Here is a 14,367-nt window from a genome sequence, read left to right on the forward strand (position 1 = left end):
TTGGAGACTTTCCATGGAAATGGAACATTCATGTTTTGGTTGTTCTATGAAAATAATTTAAACTTGATGAAGTTCAACTCACAGATAAATCTGTTGAAATGTCATGTTTTTAATTGTATTATTTTGCATGGATGTCTAATTATGACAAAACAAAATGTTTATATTGATGTTTGGATTCCCATAAATTCCGATAATTCCCATGGAAAGTTTCCAATTTGGAACATTTCCAAAATTCCCCAACTTAACTTCCCATGGAATGTTTCTGAAAATTTACAGGAAATTTTCCACCCCTTTAGTTTTTATTGATAGGCGTAGCAATTAACAAGTGGAGGAGAGGTAATTCTCACTGCTGCAAACACAAACAACAACTTATTTGTAAGTGTCTTTCCAACTATGTTCCGACAGCACACACATAGTATAATTACAAAAAAAAAATAAAAAAAATACTGATTTATTATATTCTAAATACAAATATCAGTACAGTATTGACATCAGTATAAAGTAGGTACTGTATACAAGTAAAATGTAGTGTGGGATATTGACAGTGTTTTATTCATGTTTTATACACTATCTACCGCCTTGGTTGACTCCTGACTGTCAGAAATCTGTAAGCTGCTGCTGTCTGTACTTTACTCACATGGACACACACTCCCATTACACCAATCATAGTTTGTTTGACTAAACTATAGTATCAGCTAGCAGCCTGGTTAATGATATTCCATGCAGTCAGACGTGTCGCTTGTATTAACAACATTTAACTAATTGCACCCTCCCATGGAGCTAATTGATTTGTCGTTTCACTGTGATCCTATAAAATCTTGATTCACTGAAAGTAATTTCTAAAGCAGAGTGGGTTTCATAAATGGCTGCTTTTGTATTTACATGCTGAATAGAGAATAATGGCTTATGGTGATGAGGGTGTGTATGTGTGTGTAACAGCAGTTTAACTGAATGTCAATTTCTAGATGCTGAAATAAATATATAATATATATTTTGTGCAAACCCCCAGCTGTCAGCAGCGCACTTTAGGAAGAAAAATAAAATTCATACAGATTTTAGCTGTCAGAAAGGAGGAAGATAAATTCAGATAAAGTCTGTTTCTCTACAAGTTTGTGTGTTTGTCAAAAACATTAACTGTATATTTTATTTTTGCATTTTATTGCACCAATATCTTTGGTCAAATGTATACGATTTAGTAAAAATCTCTTTCCGTATTTTATTGTTTTGACTTTTTTTTCATTTCTTGTTAACCCCTTATTATTAGTCCCCCTTTTTATAGGGAATTGGGGGGTTGTGAGCAGTGGATGTTTAGGGGGAGCTAGCAGGTCAACAATAAATGCCACATATCAGTGGTGTACATGATCCGAAAGCTGTGAACCTGAAGATTCATTTGTGATGCAGCTAAGCACTGTGTGTCAAGTTGTTCTGGTCAAAAATCTCTAATAAAAATGATTTATTTAATTAATTAAACCTAATAAGGTGTATACAGGTTCAGAACATAAACATTTCCATGTTGAGCTATGTTTTTATTTGCAATTATAGGGTTGATATTTGTTACACACATTTAGTACTGAATTTAGGCAATTTTTGTATTTTCGAGAATGGATAAAAATGCTCATAAAAAGTTACATCAATACACCAAGATCTTTGGAACAACACAGAAAAATCCACACTTTGATTTGGTTTCAAAATCTTTGGTCATTCTGGAAATTTCTGTATTGTAAGTGATTGGGTGATGATCACTTCTGTTTTCCAAACTGTATACCTAGGAAAAGCTATAGATGTTCTGAATGCGTTTGGTCTCTAGTGATTGTAAAGTCTCATGAGGCTGTGATTATCCTCGATGTCGCAGCAGGTCATTTTATACAGTGAGGTCAAGATTGAAGAAATGCCCTCTCTGCAATGAACTGGCTACCACATGGACTAACATCATCCCACTTGAATAAAAACTCACCTTTCACTCTTTGAAACTCACCATGCCAGATCCTTAAAACTGAGTCTGCTACATCCCCAGAAAGAAAAAAAATTCCTCACAAACCCCATTCATAAATTGAATTTCCTTGTTATAACACGAAGACCTTTTGTGTGATCTGACTAAAGTTTGTAGGCTAGTTGATATAATTCCACACAACGGTCTGGTTCTATGTGTTCTTTCAGGGGTTGAACCAGATGAGGAAGGTTGCTCAGTTGGGACTTGATGGCGTGCGGCGGACGGACTGGCACGACTACGAAGCAATGAGAAGAGATGCTGCTCGTTCAGGTAGGGCCGAGACTCTGTGCTGCTGATGCTGCTGTTTCGTTTGCTTAGAACATGTGCTGTGTTTTAGCACAAGGGCACACACACACACACACACACACACGCACACACACACACACACACACACACACACACACACACATATACACACACACGTACACACACTCCAGCAGTCTTAGTTCAACTCTTTTTTTTCTCTCTTCTTAATTCCTTCCAAGTGGATTTCTCAGAAGCAGTGTGAATCAATGCTGCGAGTACAGTTCTGAGTTCATAATTAAACACAGTTAATCTTCTACCATAAGCATTGATTCAGCCTCAGGCCTTGAGTGGGAAACACGCCTTTGCCTTTTTTTAAAATTACAAATGCAACAGATTTAACTGGCTTTTATAGGGTATTAGGTACTTAAATAACAAACGAGCTGGATTTGTACGAGAGCACCAAATGGTTTTGAGACTGTGAAAGATCATACAATACAGTTGCAGAATGAGCAATTTATGGCTCCTGAAAATAAATCTCCTATTGATTTTTTTTCTGCAGACAATGATAGGTGACTCATAGTTAGCACTTATATGGACATGGGCTCCTGGTTGAATCATCAGTAGAGAAGATACTGTACAACTGTAAACGGAAGCATGAATAAAAAAGGTACATTCTGGCCTGTGCTCCAATTTATCTTACCTGCGAGTGGAGACTTTGCTTTCTTTGTGCAATGCATTGAGGAAAAATATTGCCCATGTACAGGACCATAGAAAAAAGTATAATTAGTATGTTTCCTGACTTTTTGGTGTACTTTTCTATTGCAAAAACACACTTTATGCTCAATACTTGCTGATAAAAATGTTGTTTGAAATTGTGACACAGCTTGAGAATATTTTTTAGCATATTTGAGAGAGGCTCATTGAAAGACTGAGGATGAATGGTTTATTGCTTCCTGGAGAGAGCGGTAGTCATACTGAAGTGTCTGCCTCAATACCCAAACCTGTCTGCATCACCTCACATGCCACCAGCTAAGTAGGCAAGTGTGTAACATGCATTGCCCATTAAAAACATTACTGAGATGCATGAATGTCTCATTTTTGGTGAAAAAAGACAGAAAAAAACCCTGTGACTCAGTCTAAAATAATCTTTCTTTAATTTTTCAAAATATTTCTTAGGGTTCAGATTTGCCTGAGGAGGACTAGAAAACATAATTTAAGTGATCCATGTAACAAGTTTATTATGCACGGAGAAGCACAATGTTAAGTAGGAGAGTTTATCTTTGAAATGAGCCATTAAAGTGAGGAGTTGTTTTCCACAGTTATTACCTTCAGGAATGTAGACAGATCATTTCTGCCTAATGGAACAAGGCAGCTCACTTTAATTTGATGCTCTCCTCTGACTATAGATCAGCCTGCATGCATGTGCCTCTGTGTTTGTGTGGAGTGCATTGATGAGTGGCTAATGAAACATGCCACACAGTGTAATTTGATGCACTCCTGAAACAAGCTGAGATTCCACAATGTTTGTGTGTGGGGAAGGGTTGTTGAAAAGTGATAAGGTACACATTTGCCTTACATCTAAGCTAAGTGCTATACAGTATACTGTATTGCATGTAGCATAAGCACATAGATATTGTATTATATAGTCTAGAGCTGAAATACTTAGTTTACTCAATGAACTGAAAACATATTGATAAATATTTTATTTAAATCATTGTTCAAATCTAGATATTTGCAGATTTTCTTGGTCTCTTATGATATGAAACTTAATATGTTGGGGTTATGAACTATTGATCACGCAAAAAGAGCAATTTATAAATGTCAACTTAAGATTTGGAAAACATTTTTTAAAAACTTTTTTCTGACATTTTATAGACCAGAAGATTCACCAATTAATCTGAAGGTTGATCTATAATTAAATGTGTTCATCAAAGCCCTAAAAACATCTGTGCTTGGAAGCTGCAATCTATTACATGCAGCTACTTTTCTCCCGGTTTGTATTTCAAAAGAAATATTATGTCTCAAGGGACGTCCAGTCTGTATTTAGGGAAAAACCAGAAAGACTCTATATTCAGAATTCTAAAATGTAGGGCCACCTATACAACATAGACATATAATCAACGTACACATTTGATATGTCATGTAACCAAAAACTAAGCAAGCATTCATTTGAAGCTGTGTTTGTCTGGCATACATATACAGTATCATGGGTACACTGATGGAAAGTTACTTATTTATCACTTTTTGCATGTTTGCATTTGATGCAGGTAACGGTGAACAGGGGAGGCCATTTCCTCTGACAGAAACTGACCGGGTGGACCAGGCCTACAGAGAGAACGGCTTCAACATTTACATCAGCAATCGGATCTCCCTCAACCGCTCCCTGCCTGACATCCGCCATGTAAAGTGAGTCTTTTGCGTGTGTGCATGTGCCTGTGCGTGTGTGTGTACCTCCCGGTAAATGTATGAAAGCACTTCTTAAACAAAGTCAGAAGCTTCCTGTAGACAGTCAACAATTCATGCCTTGGCTTGCTGGTGATGCAATGATAAGGAACTTTTTCAGTTTTAACACCAATGCACAGACATTGTGACTAAATCTGGATTTTTTTTAATAAAGTCCCTGATATCCATCTGTGTATTTATCTTCATGGGAAAAGCAGGTGGTGTAGAGAATGTTTATTGCAACATTTGTCAGCGATTACTGGTAGGGCTTTGCTGCAACAAAAACTTTTCCTTTTTATTTTTTTTTAATTTAGAAACCAGAACCGATATAGACTCTTGTGAGCTGTGCGCTACCTCTCACCCCAGGAATGGCGTTTTGAAAGGCATTTAATCACAGTTTTTCTTTTTCATTAGAGAGAGAACTATCATCTGACTCTTGACCCTTTACTTTCATGAGGAGAGCAGCTTTGAACACCTCCTCTCTGCCAGTTTCCCCACAAGGACTGAATATTTTTTTCATCAGTGTTTATAAAAGCAGGACTTCCTTGACTTGTACGTCTGTGCTAACAGGTACTCTTTACCTCCATTCAGCCACATATTCTGCAATGTATCTCAGCTTAAACTTCTTATTAAATCCACTGATACCCATCTTGAACACTCATGCATGCAGATGACAGAGCCGGTGTGACGTCTTCTGGGGCATGTGCAAGTCCAGTCTCAGATCAAGTCCTTTTGGGTCCAAGACAAATCTTCATTAGTACATTGGAAGTCAAGATACAAGTCTTTCAGGTCTCTTGAGCCGTTATTATCTCTGCCAGGCATAAGTCTGGAGGGGATCATAACTTCTGTTGCACGTGTGTATCTCTCCATCTGTCTGTCTGTTACATCTGCAGCTAATCTCTCATACTACTGGACCAATTGCACACTTATGACTGTCTGGTCATTCACACAATTAAAGTGACCATTTTATATTGTCATGGACACCTGACTCCTCACTGCTGTGGCTCGTAGTTGCTGCAAGTGATCAGCAACTAATTTAGTTGATGGCGAAGGCATTTCCAGCTAAGCTAAAAACAAGCTTTCAGTCTTAAGTTCCAGTTCCAGGCAACATTTTGCCCGATGTAGTTTGTGTGCAACGTAGAACCTCTTGCTTTTCATTTCGTTTGACCGCAGGATCAAATTTGTGTTTCTTTATGTTACTGTGAACCACGCTACTATTACTTTCTGTCCTCATACATCTCAGAAATAACCACTATTATTGCTACTTTGTACCACTGGTGGACTCAGGATGTTTGAGGGGCAGGGGCGAATATAATAAAAAGGGCACCTGCTGTATGTGCACAAAAAGGCCTTTTCAGTGGAAAAAAACATGGGCACTTCATGTTTTATTTACCAAAAGGGCATCCAAGAGGGCACTTTTTCCGCCTCTAGTCCACCAGTGCTTTGTACCTCAACTCCCACATATGTTAGAAAACCAAACTTTGTCACATCTGAATAATAATATCACCTAGAACTGACTGCAGCTCAGTGAACTTCACCACCTTCTCCAGCAACGGTATCAGGATGACTGGCAGTACATTGCCTCTACAGTGCTATGTACCAAATATATACTTACTTTGCTGTGATTTAACAGCAATAAATGGATCAAAAACAACAACATAATACATATGTGTAAAAAGTCTGAATTGGTGCTTTGTGACAGACAAGCAATCGACTTTAAAATGATTGTTTTCTGAGTAGAGTTTCAGGAGATTCTTAACCTCTAGTGGAGACCTGTACTTTCCGAGTGAGTCTTACTTTTTTTTACATAATGAAGACCAACTCTCTTTGATACACTAAGTAAATATTCAAGGCGGTTGGCCAAGTGTTTCAGATTTAAACGAGGCCCTTCTCAAGTCCTCCCCTCTTTCAATATCTATACAAGTGTTTACATGACAACGGCTATAATCACAGCCTCACTTCCGTGTGGTTGTAATTGAATTATTAGCATGTAAATGGTGTTAAAGACTGATGTAGCCCCCGTGGCTGCCAGACACTTGTCACTCTCCTGTGACCAATCATACGAACACACCTGCTTTCCCCGCCAACCACCGGCTGCTCCGCACGACTTCCTTTACTCTGTCTGCCCTGTAGGCAGCGTCTGCCTCTTGGTGATTGGCATGTTGTCGGCGCCTCAGAGGCAGTCAGTCCCAGACCTGGGACTGACACATTCAATTTCTACACGCTGACAAGATTTAATTGAAGCACACACACACACACACACACACACATACAGACACATACACACATAAACACACACACACCTCCATCCCCTGTGGAATTGGACTGGGTTTGTTAAGAGTCACCAGCCGGCCGTCTGCCTATCACTCCACCTGCTTGTCTCCAAGCGTTCATATTTGAATGAGGAACACGCATGCTGGTGTTCAACACAGACACTGATCGACTGAGACAGTTTACTACACACGTTCTCTCTCTCTCCATCAGCGAGGGCCCATAACTCTCTTTCTACGATTAGCTGCTATGCAGGGGTCCCGTCGTTTGACGAGCATGTAGGAGGCGATCTCTGTGACCCATGACTAGAGAACATGTTAACAGCTACAGCAAGTGATAACAGCTGCATGTGCTGCAAATAATAAGATCATGGCAGCCTCTGATGCAGGAGGAACATGTCGCTGTCTGCTGCACACAGATTCATTCAAGATCTAGAGGATTCTTAACTAAAAGTTGTTGTATGTTTCTGCCCAAAGTGCTTTTTCTCATCGACAGTCAATGTTGATTTCTTTTAAGTATTATAATGAAAGAGGAAGTAGTTATTTAACCACAACATGATCCCTAGCTGAGTCGTTTTCTTTTGCCTACACCTAACATATCATATAAATAGCTGTGTTGCATCAGAAAACCCTAATATAAATGATTTTGTGGTGATTTGTTAGGGTTTTTAAAAGGCACTGACTAACAAGGTTGTGTTGCCAAAAGGGCTTCAGATCAGAAAATCACTTATATATGTTGTTTTTATAAATTCCAGCAGGAGACGATGCCATTACCATAACATCTTTAAAGAAACATAACCTTGTCCAACACAAAGCTTGTATCCCTTTCTGAGCTGGTTTTGAGCCATGATTTTTTTTTCTTTTGCTGCTGTTAAGGCAGCCAACAACAGATGTTGCTTTGATAGATTATACACCTTACCATTTACTGTAAGCTCAAGTTGTAGCTCTTTTCCAGAACATGACAACATGTGTTGTTTTCATTATTCTATATTATTTTGTGCAACACAACAGGAGACAGTTTGGATTACATTTGATTTATATGTAACACATGTGAAATCTGTTTTCTTTCTCTCAGAGGCAAGCGAATGTGCAATTTTCACTGTTATAGCAAATGACAGAAAATGCTTTGAATTGCGGTTTCAGAGAAGATTGCATGTAGATTTCAGCTGAGTAGGATTGCTGTCTGCTCAAACAAATCCATCTGAGCACTGAATCTGTATGTCACCTCAGTGACCTGAGATCTGCTGAGCAGGCCGATGTGTATCCAGAAGAATGCTTGCTGCATGATGGATGTAAATGAGATGCTTTCTTCCTTTCCTCAATAAGATGGATGAAGAAAAAAAAGACAGAATGTGAAATGGGCACCCTCCGTGTATTAATTCAATTTATGTTTTTCTGTTACCTGTTTGTAGCTGTAAACAGAAGCTGTATGCAGAGAATCTGCCCAACACCAGCATCATCATCCCGTTCCATAACGAGGGCTGGTCGTCGCTCCTGAGGACTGTCCACAGCGTGCTCAACCGCTCTCCTCCACAGCTCATAGCAGAGGTCATCCTGGTGGATGACTTCAGCGACAAAGGTACAGAGGACACACACTCATCACTCATCAGAACACCCATCTGCACTCATAAAACACCTCAGCTTCCATAGTTTTTCTTTCCCCAAAGTTTTAAACAATTGGAAGTTGATTTCAGGGAAACCAATGTGTCTTAGAAGTCACCATGAGATGCTAAAATCTTAAACCTCAATGAGTTTGGTACACACACTGTAGAAACTTGATGTATTCCTTATAGTTTAGCATGTTTTCCATCCATCAGAGGGCTGGGAAATACAATTTCAAGCGATTGCGAGGAAGAATTTTCAGCCAAATAGCAGAAGTAACTCATCAGAACCAAAGACATAATAACTACTTGGCCGGGGAATGAGGATCCTGTCTTTCAAACCTCCTTTGAAGCCTCGACTGAAACTCCTTGTCCAAAAGGGGTTTAAGAAATTCTCCGTCTGTGTGACCTCCTCACACTCAGCCTCACAAAGCCTACCTAAATTATGCAAGCTCTGTTTCTGAGATATTAGCATGGGAAACATCCACAAAGAACAGACCAACCCCGGCAGCTGGAAACCACACTAATCAGTCGACTATTGGGAATTTCTTAGATGGTAACTTGACACGCTGAATCTTTTCTTTGTGCAAACCAGAGCTTGTGAAAAACTATTTCAACTACATATTATAGAGATATAATGTAAAATCAAGCATCTTCTTGCAACCTCAATGTGTATATATTTCCTCATTTATTCAGAAACATGCTTTGGACATTCATTTCTGAAACAAATGACAATGTTAGCAGCAACCTAACCCTCGGCTGATCCAGTTAATGTTGCATTTGTCTAATCAGCTAGGAGTGGTTTAGTTATGACAATGAAAATGACAGACATCTGTTGTAATGCATCTGTGAAATGTATAGGGAGCCTAACCAGACCTCACACTTTTATCTAATAATGGCATTTTAAATGAGACATTTCTGCTCCAAAGCTTAAACCAGACAAAAACACCATGAGAAATGCACAGTTTGAGTGAGCATCTCTATGAAAGTTCAGTATTTATGTTCAATATTAAATTATTTAACACTGATCTAGAGTACCTTGAAATCCTTCTTTGACCCTAGAGAAAACACTTAGCAGCTTGGCCCGGTCGACCTTCTATACATTGTATCTGCTTGAGGCTAAACTGCATCGTGTGATCCCACTTGCTTGATAGAATCAGTAGTCAAATCACAATGACTTTCTTACGAGTAGTCACTGGTATGAGAATCCTCTCATACCATTCATATCGTGCTCCCTGACCTGGTCTTAAAAAAGAAATAAAGTATGGTCTTCTCGATTCAGATATAGAGGATTCAAGAGCCAATTGAAGAAGTGTGTGTCTTTTGTTGCAGCTCAGTTTGAAATATCACAATAAACCCTTTGCAAAGCCTCTATTGTATTGCACGAATCTAACCTTATGGATATAACGAGGATTCAGTATTTCTAAGCATATGAAGTCATTTTGTATACTGTAAATCTGTTAGACACAGGTGTATTTTCCTCACTACTGGTGTGAAAACACAAGCTCAAAAAGTCACCGCTAACAAGCTTAGTAAATTTAAAGATAGATAGAAATATAAAATATTAATTCCTCCAGCCCTAAACTCTCACAATCTGCAGAAAATTACTGCCTGAATTGTTGTAAAATGCACATCAAGTATGCTCTGACAGCTAATCCCCATTAACAAAGTTTATGTTTTTGTTTTTACCGCGAAAGGGAGGAGACATCTGTCGTACATCTCTCTGTTCATCATGTGTGGCTTTGCTTGTTGTGTATCTCTTTTTGTGTGTGTGTGTGTGTGTACGTGTGTGTCCATGTGTGTACGTGCGCGCACCTGTCTGTGTTATTTTCCTTTTCACTGTCCCTCCTTCATCAGGCCTCTTAAGAAAGTGTTTAATTCCTTGTTAATTAGTGCTCTCTGTCACGGTCCCTCGTTGAAGGATGTGTTTACCTCTCGTCTCCACGGTAATGAGATGTTCCGCTGCCTCAGACTCATTTAGAGGTTAACACCCATCACAGCTGAGAGACACCCCCCCCCCCCCCCCCCCCCCCCCCCTTCCCTGCCCCACTGCTGCTGCTGTGTGGAGTGGAAACAAAAAAAAAAGCAAACTAACAGCTACAAACATATAGTGTTTTTTTAAGAAATTGTTTGAGGCTGAGTGACAAAAAAAGTCAAAAGAACTTATTCTTCAGATATTTTCCAGTGCAAGTAATCAGGACTCTATCTTATGTATAGGCTAATTATCCATGTGACCTCACCTTATAATAACTTAGTAGTAGTGAGTAAATGTGCAAAACCGGCAAAGGTGCTGAATACAAAAGAAAAAAAAATCAATAAGATTGCAATACAAGGCACGGGGAATCACAGCTCCATTAATCCAGGTCTCCCTCAGGCCAATACCCATGAGATGACTTCACCCTATAAGCTATTGTTTAACACTTTTAATCAAACTGAATCCACGACAAACATCATGACACTTCTTTCCCTACATCATCTCTGCCCCTCACATGGCTGGAGGTAAAAAAAACAACTCCGTTGTGTGTGAAATAGCCTGGAACCTGGGATGTGTCTAGGTCCTCTGTCGCCAGGATGGATGAGAGAACATTACACAGCTGCGGAGAAGGGATTTAACCTTTGCAGGCCGCCTGCTCTAACACTCCTTCTCACTGCCGCTGTCCTTTGATAAGCAATGAGTCAGCTTGTAATTAAGGCTTTAGAAGACACGAGGACAAAGTGAACTTCAATCGGTTCTGGTCTCCGGTTGAGTGGCCGGAGTAACAATGTTGGAAAGAATAATCCCAAAAAGATTCTATGCAGCATACCACAAATCAATGCTCAGCATTGAACCATGCATAATAAATGAGGGAGAAAGTGCATTATAGAGGAAGAGGGAAAAAAGTGATTTATTATAAAGTTTGGTTATGACTGCCAGTGTGGCCTTAATTTCTGGTTCACACATTAATTTACCTCGCTGAGAAATCATTTTTCATAAGAATATGGGAAAGGTGGGAAGATAAATATTACTGTATTTGCATTTGTGTGTGAAGGTGTGGAATACTTCACTGAGGATGCAGTCCAATGTAAAGATACTCTGCTGTGATTTATTTTTTAACTTTGAGAAGGGGTTATACAGGAGCTTAAAAAGCCCTGCACAGTTATGGTTCACTGACACAGGTGGTTTTACTTATTCTGTCTGATTAGACCTCATCCGAGGTGTGCTTCGGTGTCTGCGGACTGTGTTTGATTGACATCTCCCAGACTCTCTTGTTAACTTTTTGGCATCTGGTATGATGGGTCAAATTACACCTTTATCATTCAAAATTAGTTTAAGGAGTCTGGTGAGTTGCACATACATCTGTGCATAGTTTTGCACACTTTCATCCACAACGCAATTCCTAGTTCAATGTCAATGAGACCTTGAGAAGTAACACACACAGTTTTTTTTGTATCAATTAAATATTCATTTACAGTTAATACAGTTTATTTGAGTACTTTTTTAAAGAAATGTTTGTGAACTTCAAAAACTAACTAGTGTAGTTTTTTTAATTATATAACTGGCACTGTCATGATAACTGCTGTCCATCTAGGTATGATTATATGGGGTGCTTTTGAAATTCATTCAGACAGTGATAATGTATGGTGAAATCTTGATAAGTTGAAAATACAGACCAGTGTTTGTTAATGCTACATTCAAGTAAGGACAATTATTATGTTACACTGCCCACTGCATATGTTAACATTCACTGAAATGAACACTTACCCTTATAGTGATGACAAGCAATTTAAGCTGGTAGTCATCAAAGCTGAATATTATAATATCCAGATTTGGTCGATTCATACCCCTCCTGGCTTTTGTAGGTTTTGAGGGACTATCCATTGTAGGATGAGGGAAAATTGATCTGGATACTGTGGGTCTGCAACGTCATCCCTTTTGGCTTTTTCAACACTCATAATAACCCCGGGGGCAGACGTTCTCTTTACTGAGAGTTATAATGAAAGATGATTATTCTTCATGATATAACTCTCATTCACAAAACAAAATCAATCCATGTGAATCACTAAGGTCCTGGCCCACCGCAAAAAAAAGAAAAAAAGGTACTTCAGTTTACATATTACACACAGACAGGAAGAAACCCTCCCAATCATCCTGCTGACGCTGAGTTACCATGCTCTGCCTAACCGCATCTGCAGAGCCTACAGCCATACTAATGCCCTGCTATATTTATAACTTCATTATGCACCAGAACTGCTTCTAACAGTTATCCTGGGGCAAATTAGCTCATGATGAGGCAGCTTTTACTTTTTTTAAACATTGCAAAGTTTGCCTGTAAGGTGTGTGAGATTACACATGTTGCAATTATAGAAATGACCTCGAGTGTTATTAATGTGGTCGTTAAAGGATCCCTCCAGTGTTGCTTAAAGTTAGCATCTTTTTCCATATGAGCCTCTCTCTCTCCATTTATCAACATGCTGTGAATGTTTGAAGCTATTTATACAAAGTTAACTAAAACGAAACAGCCACTATCCTCAGTAACTCGTCATCCTTTCACATCTCTGAAATTTTAAACCAGAGCTTCAGTTTCAAGTCCCAATGCTCTTGAACAACTCAATGTATTAGGGTCTTTAGGTATAAATGAAAAACATTTATTGCATGCATTGATAGTTGCGTTGAATTGTTTCAACCTTCATTCATTACATCCTTCAGTTTAGGCTCAAGAGGCTCTTGATGCATTATGCCTCATCCTGTGAGCTAAATCTTCTGTTGATACCCAAAGGTCAACCTCTATGGGGAACCGCCAAGCTTGCTATGCTTTATTTTTGTAGTCTTGCATCCAAGGCCAGAGTTTTAAGGCTTCACAATCCTTCCTCTCACTGCTCACGAAGTTCTACTGAAATCTTTTTGTTATCTTTTGAGGATCACATATGATCAGATCATGGTGGGAAAAACGGCATCCTTCCTACAATGACCTTGTCAGTGCATCTGAACAGATTTGTCGCTTTTTTTCTGCTCCTACTTTTTTAATCAGCTGAACCAGACCACATTTTGGAGTAAAGTTCTCCATCCGTATAAGCAAATCCTTAAATCCTACATTAAAAGTGATGGTAGCATGCAAAAACAATGATGTACTAAACCAGTGTTGATATAGCCGAGCAACAGATTTTTGAAAAAATAAAACTAAAGGTCCAATCGACTCTTGTGAGACAAATACTAACTCCATGTTTAGCTGGTGTCTGTTTAAGCTGTAGCTGACAAATGCTAAATGTCAGGTGGTGGTGATTTTGGAAAGGAATCATTGCAAGAGGTGCCCTGGAGGTTTGGTGGGAAAGCTGGAGAGGTGGCTAAATTTCATGGCAATTGTTTAGTAGAGGTGATGGGTTTATGATTCGAACAATCATTCACCCTCTGGACTGAATCTGACTCATCCTTGCATATCTCATCTCCCCCATCAGTTTATTATGTATTAAATTACTCTGTGACAGTTTGAAAATTTACCTCACTAATTAAAAAAGCTGAAGTAGCACTACACATTTTTCTCAAAGCTTAATATTAAATTCCAAGTGCATTCCTTCCTTTGACGTTTCCTTTATTTATTCATACTGCACATTCATTAACACTTGTGTGTTAGCCAGCTGGATCATTTTCAACTGCAGTCCTTGGAGTCCACCAATGATGTAGCATGCTGAGGGGCTCCACACTTAACATGATGGTGATCGTGTACAATTTTTATTCTGGATGTTAAGAATGGATTCTATGAGAGAAAGCCAGTTAAACAAATTACCATTAAAATTTCTCTGTTCTGTGTAAGATCTTCCATAAAGCTGTTCAATCCACCAG

At 38.9% G+C, this 14,367-nt stretch overlaps 1 protein-coding gene across 1 annotated transcript in view; it reads left to right on the forward strand.

Annotated features, from left to right (window-relative positions):
* The window catches only part of LOC131987122 (polypeptide N-acetylgalactosaminyltransferase 10-like), a 64,481-nt gene that overhangs the window by 14,464 nt on the left and 35,650 nt on the right, over window positions 1-14,367 (forward strand). The window contains exons 2-4 of the mRNA XM_059352282.1: window positions 2,158-2,260; window positions 4,504-4,642; window positions 8,361-8,527. Of these exons, the coding sequence (XP_059208265.1) occupies window positions 2,158-2,260; window positions 4,504-4,642; window positions 8,361-8,527 (409 nt within the window). The remainder of the gene's footprint in view (window positions 1-2,157; window positions 2,261-4,503; window positions 4,643-8,360; window positions 8,528-14,367) is intronic.

This window comes from Centropristis striata, chromosome 15, assembly GCF_030273125.1.
Source record: "Centropristis striata isolate RG_2023a ecotype Rhode Island chromosome 15, C.striata_1.0, whole genome shotgun sequence".
Lineage (NCBI taxonomy): Eukaryota > Metazoa > Chordata > Actinopteri > Perciformes > Serranidae > Centropristis > Centropristis striata.